This window comes from Eurypyga helias, unplaced genomic scaffold (assembly GCF_000690775.1).
Source record: "Eurypyga helias isolate BGI_N326 unplaced genomic scaffold, ASM69077v1 Scaffold43173, whole genome shotgun sequence".
Classification (NCBI taxonomy): Eukaryota; Metazoa; Chordata; class Aves; order Eurypygiformes; family Eurypygidae; genus Eurypyga; species Eurypyga helias.
In genome coordinates, this window is record NW_010241342.1 from 920 (window position 1) to 14,599 (window position 13,680).

Here is a 13,680-nt window from a genome sequence, read left to right on the forward strand (position 1 = left end):
ATCTGGCAAAGACACATTCAGAAGGACTTTATATGAGAAGGAAGATTGTTGTTCTTTTGGGAGGAAAAAAAAAAAAAACACCACAACACACAGATTGACTGATGAACCTCAGGGGCCAGCAAACTATTCTGAATTTAGGACAGCTTCGAGATTATATGTTATATGATGGGGGAGGACAGGAATATTCTGTGCAAGGTGAAACAAAGAATTAAATAGCGCCCAAGTAAAATGTTGGATTTTAGGTCAAAACTAGACTACCAAGTTGGCTTTTTTTTTTTAACTTGGCTAAAGACAGACAGAACATTTCTACTGTAGATAAACTCAAATTATCTTTTTTAATCTTCACACACTATTTGAAGCATTATTCTCATGTCTCTCACAGTAATATTCTACCCAAAATGCTAATATTGTTCTTACCACAGTCCCAAGCTTTTCTCAAGTCCCCACTGAAAGCCAAACAATTGAAGAACAGTATTTACTATTAACAAGGACCCTTCTCACCCCCTCAACTCAACTTTTCCAAATACTGTATAACATGAAAACCAAAATCAATTAATATGAATAGTTAAACTCTTTTTTATAGATATGGAAACAACAGATCACATAGGACAGTGTGGAAACCAGGGTTAGGAATGTGGGATTTATGTGGATCACTCTGAAAAGACCTCTGAAAAAAGAAAATTGTTCAGCTACCTTTCCAGAGTGGCTAACTATCAGTACAGATTTTGTGACAGGCTCTACTGCTAGAATCCCCAGGAAGCAGTGTCACTGGCTGACAGTGACACAGCACTAAAAACTTACAAAGGACCCACGGGCATGTGAAGTGAGCAAGACAAGGTTGAGAGAATAGCTGCTAACAGTCCTACTTAGTTTTATTTATGATCACCATACTTGACTTCGGCTATTCCCAGAAAGTAAAGAAAGCACACTGGATAGAGTTCTGGTTTTCTTTTTCGCTTTTCCTTATCAATATTCTTACAAAGCAGTCACTGTTTTAGCACAGAACAAAACAAAAAAGCACGCATGCTTTGATATCTCTAGAATAGGCTGGCAGATTTATTCTCCAGAACTCCTCTTCACATGCATCTTTCACAGCTACAATCAGTTTCATAGCTTCTAGCAATGAAAACTTTTAACATTTCTAAAAATAAGGGCTTACTTACTGAGCATTTGAAAGACAATCACAGTTTGACAGCTGATGTCGAAAATTTCCTTCCTTCTGACAGCCAGCCTTTAAATAACAGGATCTAATTTCCCCTTTAGAAAATACAGAAGGGAAAAAAAAAATCAGCTCAGTAATATGATCATTTGTTTTACAAAGTTTATAAAAAACACAATGTAGGTCAGGCACATTTATAAATGTAGTTTTCAGTCTGTGCACTGGGCTTACTTTAGACTTCAGAAAGCAAATTAACATTTGAACAACTGACAACCTGAGACAAATCAAACACAGAGGTTACAGTGATAATGTCAAAGGTACGTAAATGCAAAGCCAGCTATCAGTACAAGTTCACTATAAAGTGTGAAATCATCAGATTTTTCTTCTCTCAGTTCACAAAGGTGAGCTCAGGAGGTACAAAGCAGAAAATTACCCTGCTAGAAGTGTAGTCACCGCTACTCCCTCCTTGTATGAAGTGATGGGTCACTGCTCCTTGACCCAGAGGTCACGCTATCCACTTGCCTGGCAACTGCTGCTCTTAGCCTCATAGCACACCAGGGGCTGCAAGCAGGGCCAGGAGGAACTGGCAGAAAACCGAAGCATCTCAGGGGTCACAAACTCATGAGCACTCATTCCACACTGGGGTTAAAGGCAGCTTTAAGGGAAACATAGCTCTGGGGACAGAGGTACGGGCTGGTACCTCACAGGGCACTACACAGAGTTCAAACAAACCACCACCAAGCACCTTACAGCTTCAGCATTTAGGAATAGCTGCGGATCAGCGGTATACCATGCACAGGCATGGGGCAAGACTAGGTCACTCATTAATTCTCTCCAGAGGGGTAACAGAGCACAACTTCGAACAAGAGCAACCACCATGTTACCAGACAGAGTTCAGTCTCATCCAGCTGAAGAACAAAACAGCAAAAAGGAGGAACATTTTGCCCAGCCAGGCCAGTGTAAAACTCCTCACCAACCAGAAAGCACCAGGGGTTCTTCTACAAAGACAGAAGTAATCTTCTGGACCAGCTGGCAATTGTTAAAGATGATGTTTGGAAGACAAACATTATGCACGGCGTAAGACTCAGGTCTGTGAGGGTTGCTGGTGGATTTTGAAAACTCTAGTTATTGCTGATCTGACTTTAAATTACTAAGCCCTTTTCTTTCATGTAGACAGAAAAACATGTAATCAGACAAGAGAAATATCCTTCCAGGGCATCTAGTTTTTTAAGAAATTTCCTCACACGTTATAATTATTCCAGCTGCAGAAACTCACCATTTTCATCTATGAACACGTGCATTGCATCCACGGAAAGGTCATCTTGCACAGACGCCTCAGGTCCACTTATTACTTGCAAGACAGAACTGTCTTGCTGAGAAGTTACCCGGTAGATTATCTGCCTTTGCCTGTTGCCCTGGTAACTTGACACAAAAATGTTTCAAAACTACTATGAGGAACTTTTTTCTTGTTCTCAATAAAACAAAAAGAAAGAGAGGTTAATTAAAAGTTTATGTCATTTCTACTCAGTGAAACAAAACAGCTTACATCATATCTTTGAAGTACAAAATTGTAAAGTAAACTGGCCTTACAGTGCTGCAAATTTGGCAGACTCTGGTAGCACCGGACTAGTACTAGCACGATCTTGGCTTTGTGCATCTGATCTTTCCTGTTTAGGAAGTTGCTCACAGTGCTTTTCTGTTCCCACCATTTCTTCTTTTCTCTCCGTCATCTGGCTATCTGGAAAACAGGGCAGTGAAGTGGAGCCACTCTCTGCAGATGAGACTTTCATTCATTAACTACTGAACAAGAGAATCTAAAAGAGAAAAGCTAAAACACTGCAGTAATTACTGGGTTTATGGAAAATATTAAATTACTTAAAACAATACAATCAAAGAAATCTGGATGAAGAGGTACTCTGATCTGAGAAGGCTTCGTGAAGCGAAGGACAAACGGAAGAGAATTTCTGCTTTGCTTCTCCTATTGTTTCAGAGGGAAGCAATCTGTCTCTAACCTAGAATGGTAAGAGGCTGCTTCCCTGGGACCTGTAATTTGTTCCCAAGCTGTGTATACTGGCAGCAGAAACGCAGAAGCACTGGCCCATTTGCCTTTTACAAAAGAGAACGCAGCACCTTCAAAGGAAATAGAGCTCCTGGATGGGAAAGCAGGTAGCTGCCTAATCCGTCTTCCCCACCAGCCGCATACCTGATGCAGGACAAAGGACAAACTGGCTAAACAATTTCACAGTAGGTTTTCCTACCCTTGGAAAATACAGAACTATAGGTTTTTAAATATACATGACAGACTTGTCCGATTTCTACTACTTCAAATACCTGTTTTAACTATGTATTACCTCTCTACATGTGAATGTCATTTACTTACATATATGTGTACAACTTTTCAAGCAATAGTCTCCTGTAGTTACTGACATTCGGTGTTGACTAGCAAAGCATTTTTCAACTGTGCTTTGACTGTAACTACTGAAACTGTCTGTTAAGATTTTGAAGTGCATCACCACCATGTGCAGTCGCACAACTAAATGCTTTAAATGCTCTGTGGTGCTTGTTGGAAATGCGTCAGTGAGTCCTGTAGCTTCTTGCACTGAATAAGGTATATTGAAATGTACTCACTCAGACTTCTTGCAATACCTGCTGTTTAAACACCTTACAAATTTAATTAAGAAAAACACCACAGAAATTTCCCCCACAAAGAATTTCATTTGTTAAACCGTATTTCCTACCAATACAATTACCATCCTAACTTGCAAGAGCCAACAGTTAAGAAATAGTGGTGTCATAGCTAAGATGGTCTAAGGATAAAACAGATTCAAGGCTCGTAGAAAGATGTAACATACTTCATTAGACAAACTGACATAACTGAAAAAAGCAAACAAGCTTTTGCATAGGCAGACCTTTCAGATCATCTGTCTTGTTTTCCTTCAACCCTACCAGCTGATATAACAGCTCATTACTTCTACAAACCAACCTACCTTCAGGAATTAAGACATCTCTGCACCAGTTTCAATTCACAGGTCACACCCCTCTAACACCCTAAAGCCTCAGCCGCTCACATATAACCACCTTTCACTTTTCCCTGCAGACACTTCACGCTTACTTGGGGGGGCGAGAATCGATCCACAAGCAAAACAACAACTGTAGTTGTACCACCACATCGTTGGGAGGGAATCCCAGTAGGGATAAAAGACACGGTGTGACTCTTGCTTGGAACAGTAGCATTCCTTCAGCTTCTACAAGGTGGGGGAGGGAAAATAAAGGATCTCAGAACATCACTGCCCATGTTCTGCATCTCCTGCTCTCTTTCTGTAGCACGCGATGACTAAGGATCCTGACTTCTTGTGTAATAAATACAAAGCGCTTAAGTTTGCTTTAGGGAAGTTTTTTTTGTATCTGTTGTGCACAGAGACAAAATTCAATAGGTCTTTCAGACCTACTTTCTTCTTTTTAAGGGAAAAAAAAACCCAGGAGAGTGGACAACACTTTTTTCCTTTCCTAATTAAAGATTTAAACCCCATTTTAAGTAGAAACTGTGCCTTATTTAACTGTGGCATTACTGAAGCATCCCCTTTATGATGTAATTGTACCTCAGGGAGGTGACGGAGCCACAGACACCTAATTGAAATCACCTTCCTAAAGGCTTGGGCTGTTCTAGCTGTAAGAGCAATTGATAGAGATCAGAAACTGTGGTTTTAATAATCTAATTGGTCCCATATTGCCCAAAACTAGCTCTAGGGCTGGAACAATTTTAAAAAGATTTTTTAATTTGATTATCTAGTGGTTTTAGAAAATGCCTCTCTCTTCATTCCAAACCACAAGCCTTGCAGACTTCTCTTCCCTGCAGTGGTAAAGAGTCATAATAATAAAAACATAAACATACTGCTTCTTACAGGCTTTACATGCCAATGAGACCACACCAAGGTGGTGAGTACTTCCAGCACAGGCACGGTGGGCCATGAGGGGTTTGTGACTGGTTTGCAAGATGACTACTCATTCTCTTCCAAGTGACTTACACCTTCTGTATTTAAACGGAGATAGAGGCGTCTAGACTAGGAGTGTTCTGCCAGGGTACGTAATTAGCTCTACGTCACCAAACACTCCTTGCACGGAAATCGGGCTGGGAAAGCTCAAGTCACTGTGAAAAAAACCTCCCCAAGAGCAAGAGAAGAGTAAAAAGCACATGGCAGTGTACCTGCACCTTCCCTGTGACCTCCTACCAGAGCCATCCACCCTGAGCCACCGCTCCACATGCCTCCGCGTACATGAAGCTGGGCTCCCAAGGAGCTCCAAGCTCAGGCCCAGGCTCTGCACGTAAATTCATTACTGATCTGGCAATTATGTGCCACATGACCCAGATACTGAGGCACAACTATCAGAACTCATGGCTATGTCAGTCTCGAGGAAGGGTAATTTGCAAGAGTCCCGCACAAACCACAAAACTTTGGTCTATATACCATTCTCGTATTTTGGTTGAGCACAAGACAGACCCTTCAGTTTTTCTGGTAAAATCCTTAACAGGATAAACACTTCTTATATGTCTCATATGGGTATAAGATACTCCCTGTAAACATTATTTTCACTGAAGGCTTGTAATAGCGGAACAACACTACTTATAAAAATATAACATCCCAACAATGACAAATAAGCTCCTAATTTAAATGCAGTTACACTACCAAAATTTCCTTTGCCATGTAACTTCTTCATTTGTGGAATAGATTTTAGGTATCCCAAATCATCTTTGTAGACAAACCTTTGGTCCAAATTGGGAGGAGGTTGAAAACAGTTGCACAGTTGAAATGGAGCAGCCTTTGTACATAAGTAATCATGATACACTGACAGGTGGTTATCTCAACTCGGAAGTTGCCTTATTATTAGGTAACAAAAATGAAACTTTATTGCTCTGTACCTTTGCTCCAAAATTTTTTTACTATTTTATGCCCTCTCTCCAGAAACTCCCAGATGGTTTCCCTCATCTTGTATATCCCTATTCCAACCTCTACAACTCCCTCCTGTACATTAAAAGGCCACTATTGTCATAATTTCAAATGCCATCTGGTTTGAAATCTGGTCAAGCAGAATTTAGCTAATTAAGCTTAAGTCTCTACTGTTCATTAACTGCTCTGCTACAAAATCTACTTCCTTCCACAACATTATGCTCCAAAATAGAAAGTTTCACTTAAAAATATATTTACTGCCCATTTGGTCACAGAGATAACTGATTTCAAATTGCTCTATACTCTTGTTAGTACCAGCATGAAACAATAGCTCTGCGAGTTGTAAACTGTCTTGGAGAATACATCCTAAGGTCATTCCCCACCCTTTTTTCACAGACTGTTTTAGCAGAAACATCTAGCTTATGTACTTTATTTTCAACCTAAATTTGCTTACTATGCCACAGATACAATAAAAGAAAAATCTGACATTAAATAAAGCTGATCACCCACCAAACATCAGGAGTGCCAAGGGAACCTGACACAGTCCAAGAATTGCTATAAAAAGTCAACATGGGCACTGGAGAAGCGCATGGGATTATCCATTAATCAGCATTACCACATTAAACCTCAAGCAATAGGAAAAGCTAATGATATTCACTGTATCTGTTACAAGACAGGGAGATTTAAGCATAGCAGTGACTTGCTCAAAACAATCTCCCAGGCCAGCAGTAGAGCTGGGAATAAGAATCAAGGTTTCTGAGGTCTCAGGTAAGTGGTCTAATGATTATTCCTAACAATTATGTCAGAACACAGACCTCTGAAATAAACTCATAATCTCTTTACAAGTATCAGTCTTGTCATAAAACATACTATTACCCCTTTGATTTAAAGACTGAAATTTTTAAATCTCAACCCATCAAACCTTACACATCGAGTATCAGATTTAGAAAACCAAGTTCTGCACCCCATTTCCTCCCCATCCAAAGAGGGACATCAAATGCCACATGGTTTCTCTCTGGCATGAGTCAGGGATGGCACACAGCTGCTCTGAGAGGAGAGCCGGTGCCTGGCAGGGCCTTGAGTCCTAGGTGCCACCTGCCTGCCAGCAAACACCCCTGCTGTCGCCTCCCACCACGGCTATCCTTTGGGCTGCTGACTCAACGCACAAGATCCCTCTTCCCCATGATTATACGGCAGGCAAGAGCCCTCTTTCTCTCATGTAGTGGAAAAAACCTGAGGAGTCTAAAAATATCCACAGGAATGTTTTAGTTTTTTATAGAAGGGTAATTGCCTGGGATCCAGAAGAACTCATGCGAGGTTGTGGTTTATGCAGTGCCCTGAATGATGAGCACTTTTTCTAAAAAGGGCCTGCAAAACACCTAAATTCAGGCCACGCAGTCCTGGTTTGCCTTCTTCCGCACTGGTCCCTCCCGCTCCCAAGGTGGGCTTTGCACCCGGCGTGAGAACATCGCCTGTCCTAGATTACCAGTCAACTGTGCCGGAGGGGACACACAGGAGCCTTTGCCTCGCATGGGTCTGGTACACCACGCTTCTCACTCCGCTCCAGGCATGCCGGAGGAGCCCAACTCCGACCAGTAAACACACCTTCCCTTTATGCAGCTCCAAGGCTGAAGAGCATTTGCAGCTGCCCTTCAACAGGCTTTCATTACGTGGGCAGTGCGAGTTTGATGCAAAACTGAAGGGACACTTGCCCGAGAGTCATTTTTAGCAAGTGTCAGTGGTACTTTCTCACGGTCTAGAGGAGATGGGGTGGCAACCGAATAGCTCTTAGAGATGGCTTTTTTACATCCTGTATTTAAACATGTTAAATCTGGCATCCTTGGTAGCGTTAAGCAAGGCTTTAACGTTCTTGTATTGCATTTTACTGAGCTATCTACTGGCGAAGGCTTACATAGTCCAGACAATGGATCTTCCATTTCCGCACAATTCCCAAGCATGTGGAGGGAGCACCCGTAACAAAGACCCAGCCATGACATTCACTCACTCCCAAGACCATTCTGATGAGCACGTTTCCCTGCCTTCTCCAAATTATGCAAAATGCCAGCCTTCTTACAGCCCTGAATACTCAGCTTTCCAGGAATTCACCAAGTTTCCCACGTTGCCTAATAAACACCTTTGTGCGGTGCATTTCATGCTCCTTTGGACCAGGCATCTATTATTAGCTTTTGCCAATTAGGCGGTTTGCGAGGTTAAAAGAACAAAAAAATAAACACAACCAACCTCCTCCTTCAAAACAAGCGGTGCGTTGCTTGACTTGCTCTGTACTGCCCCCGACACACACACTTTTTTTTTTTTGAAACAACCACTTTAATGTGGAAATAATGTTTATTCAGATTTGTTCTAAGATGCTATTTTGTTAAAGCATATTTGTAATTGCAAGGCTGTAAACAAATTATAGGCTTTCTCATTCCCAAAATCCAGTCTCACTGTGGGGAAGCCGCCAGTAATGACAGTAATTTATTTTAGCAAACAGCACGTTCTGACTAGGCTAGAAAACAAAGCCTACTTGCTCCTAAAAATAACTGCCTTTGAACTACCTCTCCCTAGCTGGAAGAGGTCAGGTTGAATCTCCCTTTTCTCACAGTGCCAGTCCGAGGTGCAGGAGACCCCTGGCAGTGCCAGGAGCCACAGCCACCATCCCCGCTCTGGCAAGGCACCCCTCTTCCCAGCCCTGCTCTGCTCCCAGGGTGGCACTCGTCGGGCCCACACCGGCAACAAGCATGGCCGCTTCATTACACATGTGTGCTGCTCAGCTTCACCACCTCACAAACACATGGATTTAAGAAAATAGGAAAGTAGGAGATCCAGCTTGGTTTGAGGGAAGAGCAGAATCCTCCTGTTTCTTCGGAATCTTGGATTCCACTAAGAAGAATCTCATTTGCCAGATCTAAAGCACAATAACTACACACATACTAATAAAATTTACAGTCCAATTCGGGGTTTTTTGGCCACTGTGTCTGATTTATTCTGATAACCCAGTGCTTCCTTTCATGCAGCAATCTTCCCCATTCATGCTATCTGAGGGTACTTGTCTGAAAGCCAAGTACCTAGATTAGCTGCACTCTTTTTTTTCATTTAAACTTACCTCTGAAATTTGTATCATTTCTCTGTTCCAGCTAAGCCACATCACACAGAAGGATGGCTATCTCCTCGCCATGACCCTTGTTTTGTGTGTGAGCCTGCCCCCGACCCCTGGCATCCTGGGGACCCAGCAGGGCAATCTGGGCTCAGCTGAGCAGGCTCCAGTGAAAAGCACGTCCTAGGAAACCACAGAGCATGGACTGGAGTCAGCCAGGCAGGCTGACAGAGCACAGCAGAAACGGCTCTGCAGAACAAACCCTCTGAGAAGGCGGGAGACGGGTAAGACGGACCAGAAAAGGGGCACCAGGCCTAGGAGGAGCAAAATTTGACTAGGGGATGGAGAGGAGGGTAAGTATAGAAAAGAATGCAAGCTGGGGGGGGGGGCAACAGCTTCAGGCAGGCTCAAGAGAGTGCAAAAGGCTAGAAAAGCAACAACACGTGTTGCTAGGAAGAACGGGAAAGAGAGCAGCAGTATAAGGAGGAAGGCAAACAAGGAGGTTGCACAGGAGAGATGTAGAGCGGCTAAAGTGAGAAGGGATGAACAGAGAAGAGAAGGCACAGATTTAGAAATATAAAGTGTAAGGAAAAAAGGATGCAAGTGAAGGATGGAATGAGATGGGTCTAATCTAACTGATAGGACATACAAGAGGAAAGACTTGGGAAAGGCAGAGTGAAAGGTAAATAGAATCTACAGGTAGGTGACACTGAGAAAATAAACTTTTTTTTAAAAGAAGACAAAAATAGACATTTCACATCTGTTTTTTAAAAAGTTGACAAACTTTGCAACCAGCTGTGCCTTTTGCATGTAACGGAAGGTTCTTGTGGGAATGAGACAGAGATGAGACACTCCCTGGAGCCTGTCCATGGACAGGGATACCATTATAGAACAGGAGCGCCAAGCTGTTCTGCTGAGCACCGTTAAGTTTCTTACCTTCCATGCAAAATCAGTATTGAGGTTGCATCCTCTCAGGCTTATTATAGAATCTAAGGTAAACCAAACATTTTGGAGAAAACACACATTGTCTTATTTCACTTTGGTCTAGATCTTCTAAACCGATTGCCTCGACCACTTGGCAAGTAGCCGGAGATTGCACCTGCTTTCACTGCACTGTATCTCACATCCTCACGAAACAGTCCTGCTAGTTTTGCCTCTGGAGCTGCTAAAGACACTACAAACAATATTCCTTGCCAACAGAGAGGGGTCACAGAGTTCGGCAACAGCAATGAGAATGCTGATTAAAACCAGATATTCCTATACAAAAGCTGTAAATTGAGTTGCATATAGGTTTTAAAATTAGCTCATTGAGGGTTTTTTAATTTGTTTTTAATAAAAGCCCTTTTGATTAAATGGGAACCTGCATGGGAAGATAACATTTTTCATTAAAAATACTGGAGCTTTCTTTCAAAACAACCACAAAACTCTCCTCTTCAAAAGCCAAATATTTTAGTTTTAAGCAACTAAAAATAAAAACTTTACCTAATGAGAACAAATATGTGATTTTTTTTCTTTACATTATAAACCAACCCACAACTGTGCAGAGCGTTTAGGAATATGTGCGCACACTCACTGGTCAGCTAAAAGTTGAACCACCATGAGTGATAATTCCAGCTTTCTACGTACATACAGACACACACAGACAACAGGCACCTAGTAAGATGAGCAAGGGCAGGTGCAATACTGTACCTATACACATTTTTGTAAGACATTTTTGGTATTCCAATGATCCAGGCCTGCCACATACATGCTATTCCAATACAGAACACCAGATACATACCAAACCCAGCATTAGGTTTTCCAAAGGAGAATCTTAAAGAAAATAAAAATATTCAAAGAACTGCAGCTGGCACTAACACACTTCTACTAAATCACCTCGTCCCATCAAGCCCAGCCCTTCCCTGGCCCTATTAGCGAAACCAGTTCTCCTCTGGGAATCTGCCCTACTGCAGAACTCGGGCTAAGCTGCTGCAAATAACTAGGCACAACTTCTTTATTCCAGAAAGAGTTGTAAACCAGCCATCATACCTCCAACAAGCCCGTTTTCCTTTGTCGTCTCCATTTTGACAGTGGATTGACTAGATGTCTTCATCTTTGAGGTATTAATGGATTCCAGGAGGGAGACAAACTCCAGAAAGTTAGATTCATTGGGCACCTGTCCTTCCTTAGCTTCTAGATCTGATTTAGAAGTTGGCAAGGTCTTTTCTTTGTCAGACACTTCCATTAAATTCTTACTTAAAAGCACATCTGTCCCGCTGTCTACGCTCAGCACCCGCATGTGCCTCTTCTCATGAGCAGTTCTACAGGACTGCGGGTCCAGGTTCTCCAAGTCTTCCTTAGAAGTTAAATCCACGGTCTGGACATTTTCAGAAGCCTTCTCCCGATTTGGATCTGAACAAGTGTTAGTTTCTAAAGGAGAGACTGCTGGGCTGCTGTGTTCCTTTACTGCATCACCGGATTCATAGCCAGAGCACTGGTTGGATGACAGCTCTGCCTTTAGAACTTCTGGAGTTCTATCGCTTCTGCTAACTTCTGGGCAAGCCTTACCTTTACTGTCATCAGACAGGTCAAAAGTGATAATGGGGATTCTGAGCTGCTCATGAGTTTGCTGATTTGGCCAACCTGCTGCAACTATATCAGACTCAAGGGCTGAGCCGGCTCTCTCAGCTCCCAGAGCCTTCAGGTGGACAGAGCCCGCTAGGTCACTGAGGGTGGTGTGTGGTGTAGTACTCATCGTGATGACAATTTTAATGGGCTCACACAGCTGGTCTCCAGGAAGAGAGTTGTCCACAACTGCAACAGCTGTCTCGCTGTCCATGCAATCAAGGTCCTCATGGGTATTATCACCATTGCAAGAACTTTCCACATGCTCGGGATCATGGGTTGCAAGGGCATTGCACTGTGGGCAGCTACTGGTAAAGCCTGTCTGTGGCGATCCATCTGGCAATTTCCCTCTTCTGTAGCTTTTAGGATTACACAAATGGTCTGAAATAACTGAATTTTCACTGTCCCACGGCTCTGAAGAATATCCAGTCCTTAAAATATCACCTTGTGATGAAGAAATATTGGAGAAGTTTTTGGCTATCTCTCTGTCCACAGGAATATCTTGAGATGCATGCTGTCCATGTGGCTGCCCATTCCTTCCTTTTTCATTTATTCCATCACCACCAAGTGGTTCAATAGCAGCTGGTTTTGTCACTATTGCTGATATGGTGGCACCTGAAGCAGAGGCTGTAGAAACAGGTAAGACATCTGCTTTGATACAGGGTGAGGTAGGTGATTCTGGCTGCGCAGCCTGGTCTTCTAATACCATAACACCTAAAAAAAAACCCCATATGGGTCTTCGGTCACACAAACATGAACACTGTGCATTACTGAAGCATGATCTTTAGCTAGAAAAATCTGATCCAGAGCAAAAGAAGCACACGTGATGTAGCTGATTAAAACAGTTCCTAAGCAAGGATCTTTTTACTATAAAAGAAAGCTGGGATACTTCCAGGTCAGTACAGTTGAAGCAGCATATCTATTTAAATTAAATAAGCAAACTAGCTCAAGAAACAGCTAAGAGGAAAACTAAAGTGTTATAAAGAATTAGCCCCACTTAGCGGAAGATAAAAGAAAGAATAAGGCAGCGCAGAAAAAGTTTGTTACAGCACTTTGTGCAGCTCCTAAATGGTCCCATAGGATATGGTGATCAACCTTAACTAAAAGGAGATAAATAATAATATATTGAGACATCTCAAGCACTGGAACTGTAGGCAAAGCAAGGTGTGCTGGAGTACACACTGCTGGAGTTGAGCTAGAGGCCAACAATCACAACAGGAGTCTACAGTCAGATGTTTAAGGGCTTTAAGATGCAATCAGAGCATTGGCTTCCTGGTTTAACGCTTCCCAGAGGCACAGAGCTTCCCGAGAACATGTGGGAAAGGCTCCTTCTTTTGGCATCTTGCCATGCCAAAACGGAGAGGGCTACTTTCACATTCACGAAAAGGCTGCATCCCAAACAGCTTGGCTAACAGCTGAGAAAGCTTAGCCAGTTAAAATTCCCTTGAGATTTTGTTCTCTCGAGCTTTCCCATTCAGTTACTAACATAAGGAACAAGAGAACCTGCCATGGGGTCCTCTGTGCCATTATCATTGCTTGCCACAAACGAAAAAAGGTGTAAAGTGATTTATAAAGCCTCTAAGATACCTCTGAGATCTTCAATAGTTTCCCGTGTAGGCAGCTCCTAAAAATAAAAACAAACACACAAAATCAGCATGGGTATTTATTAAACTCTGTTGGAAAAAACATCTATCAATGCAATAGCTATCTAAACAAAGGTTAATTACAACATTGATAAGTTGCTCAACATCACTGAAATTTGGACATGTACCTTGCACAAAATGCAAGGAGTGGGTGAGCGAGATGGTTCTAGAACAGTCCTGCTCCAAACTGCATCACTGCAATTGTGTGTGATATCTGGGGGGAGGAGGGGG

The 13,680-nt window shown here is 42.4% G+C and overlaps 1 protein-coding gene across 1 annotated transcript; it reads right to left on the reverse strand.

Annotated features, from left to right (window-relative positions):
- Window positions 1-1,113: 1,113 nt before the first annotated feature.
- On the reverse strand, window positions 1,114-13,430 carry LOC104507441 (pecanex-like protein 2; the record flags this gene model as incomplete). The annotated part of the gene is made up of 5 exons (XM_010148722.1): window positions 1,114-1,257; window positions 2,436-2,581; window positions 2,750-2,897; window positions 11,231-12,520; window positions 13,394-13,430. Coding segments are annotated over 5 exons (1,719 nt in total), but the record flags the coding sequence as incomplete, so codon positions are not given.
- Between the last annotated feature and the right edge of the window lie 250 nt (window positions 13,431-13,680).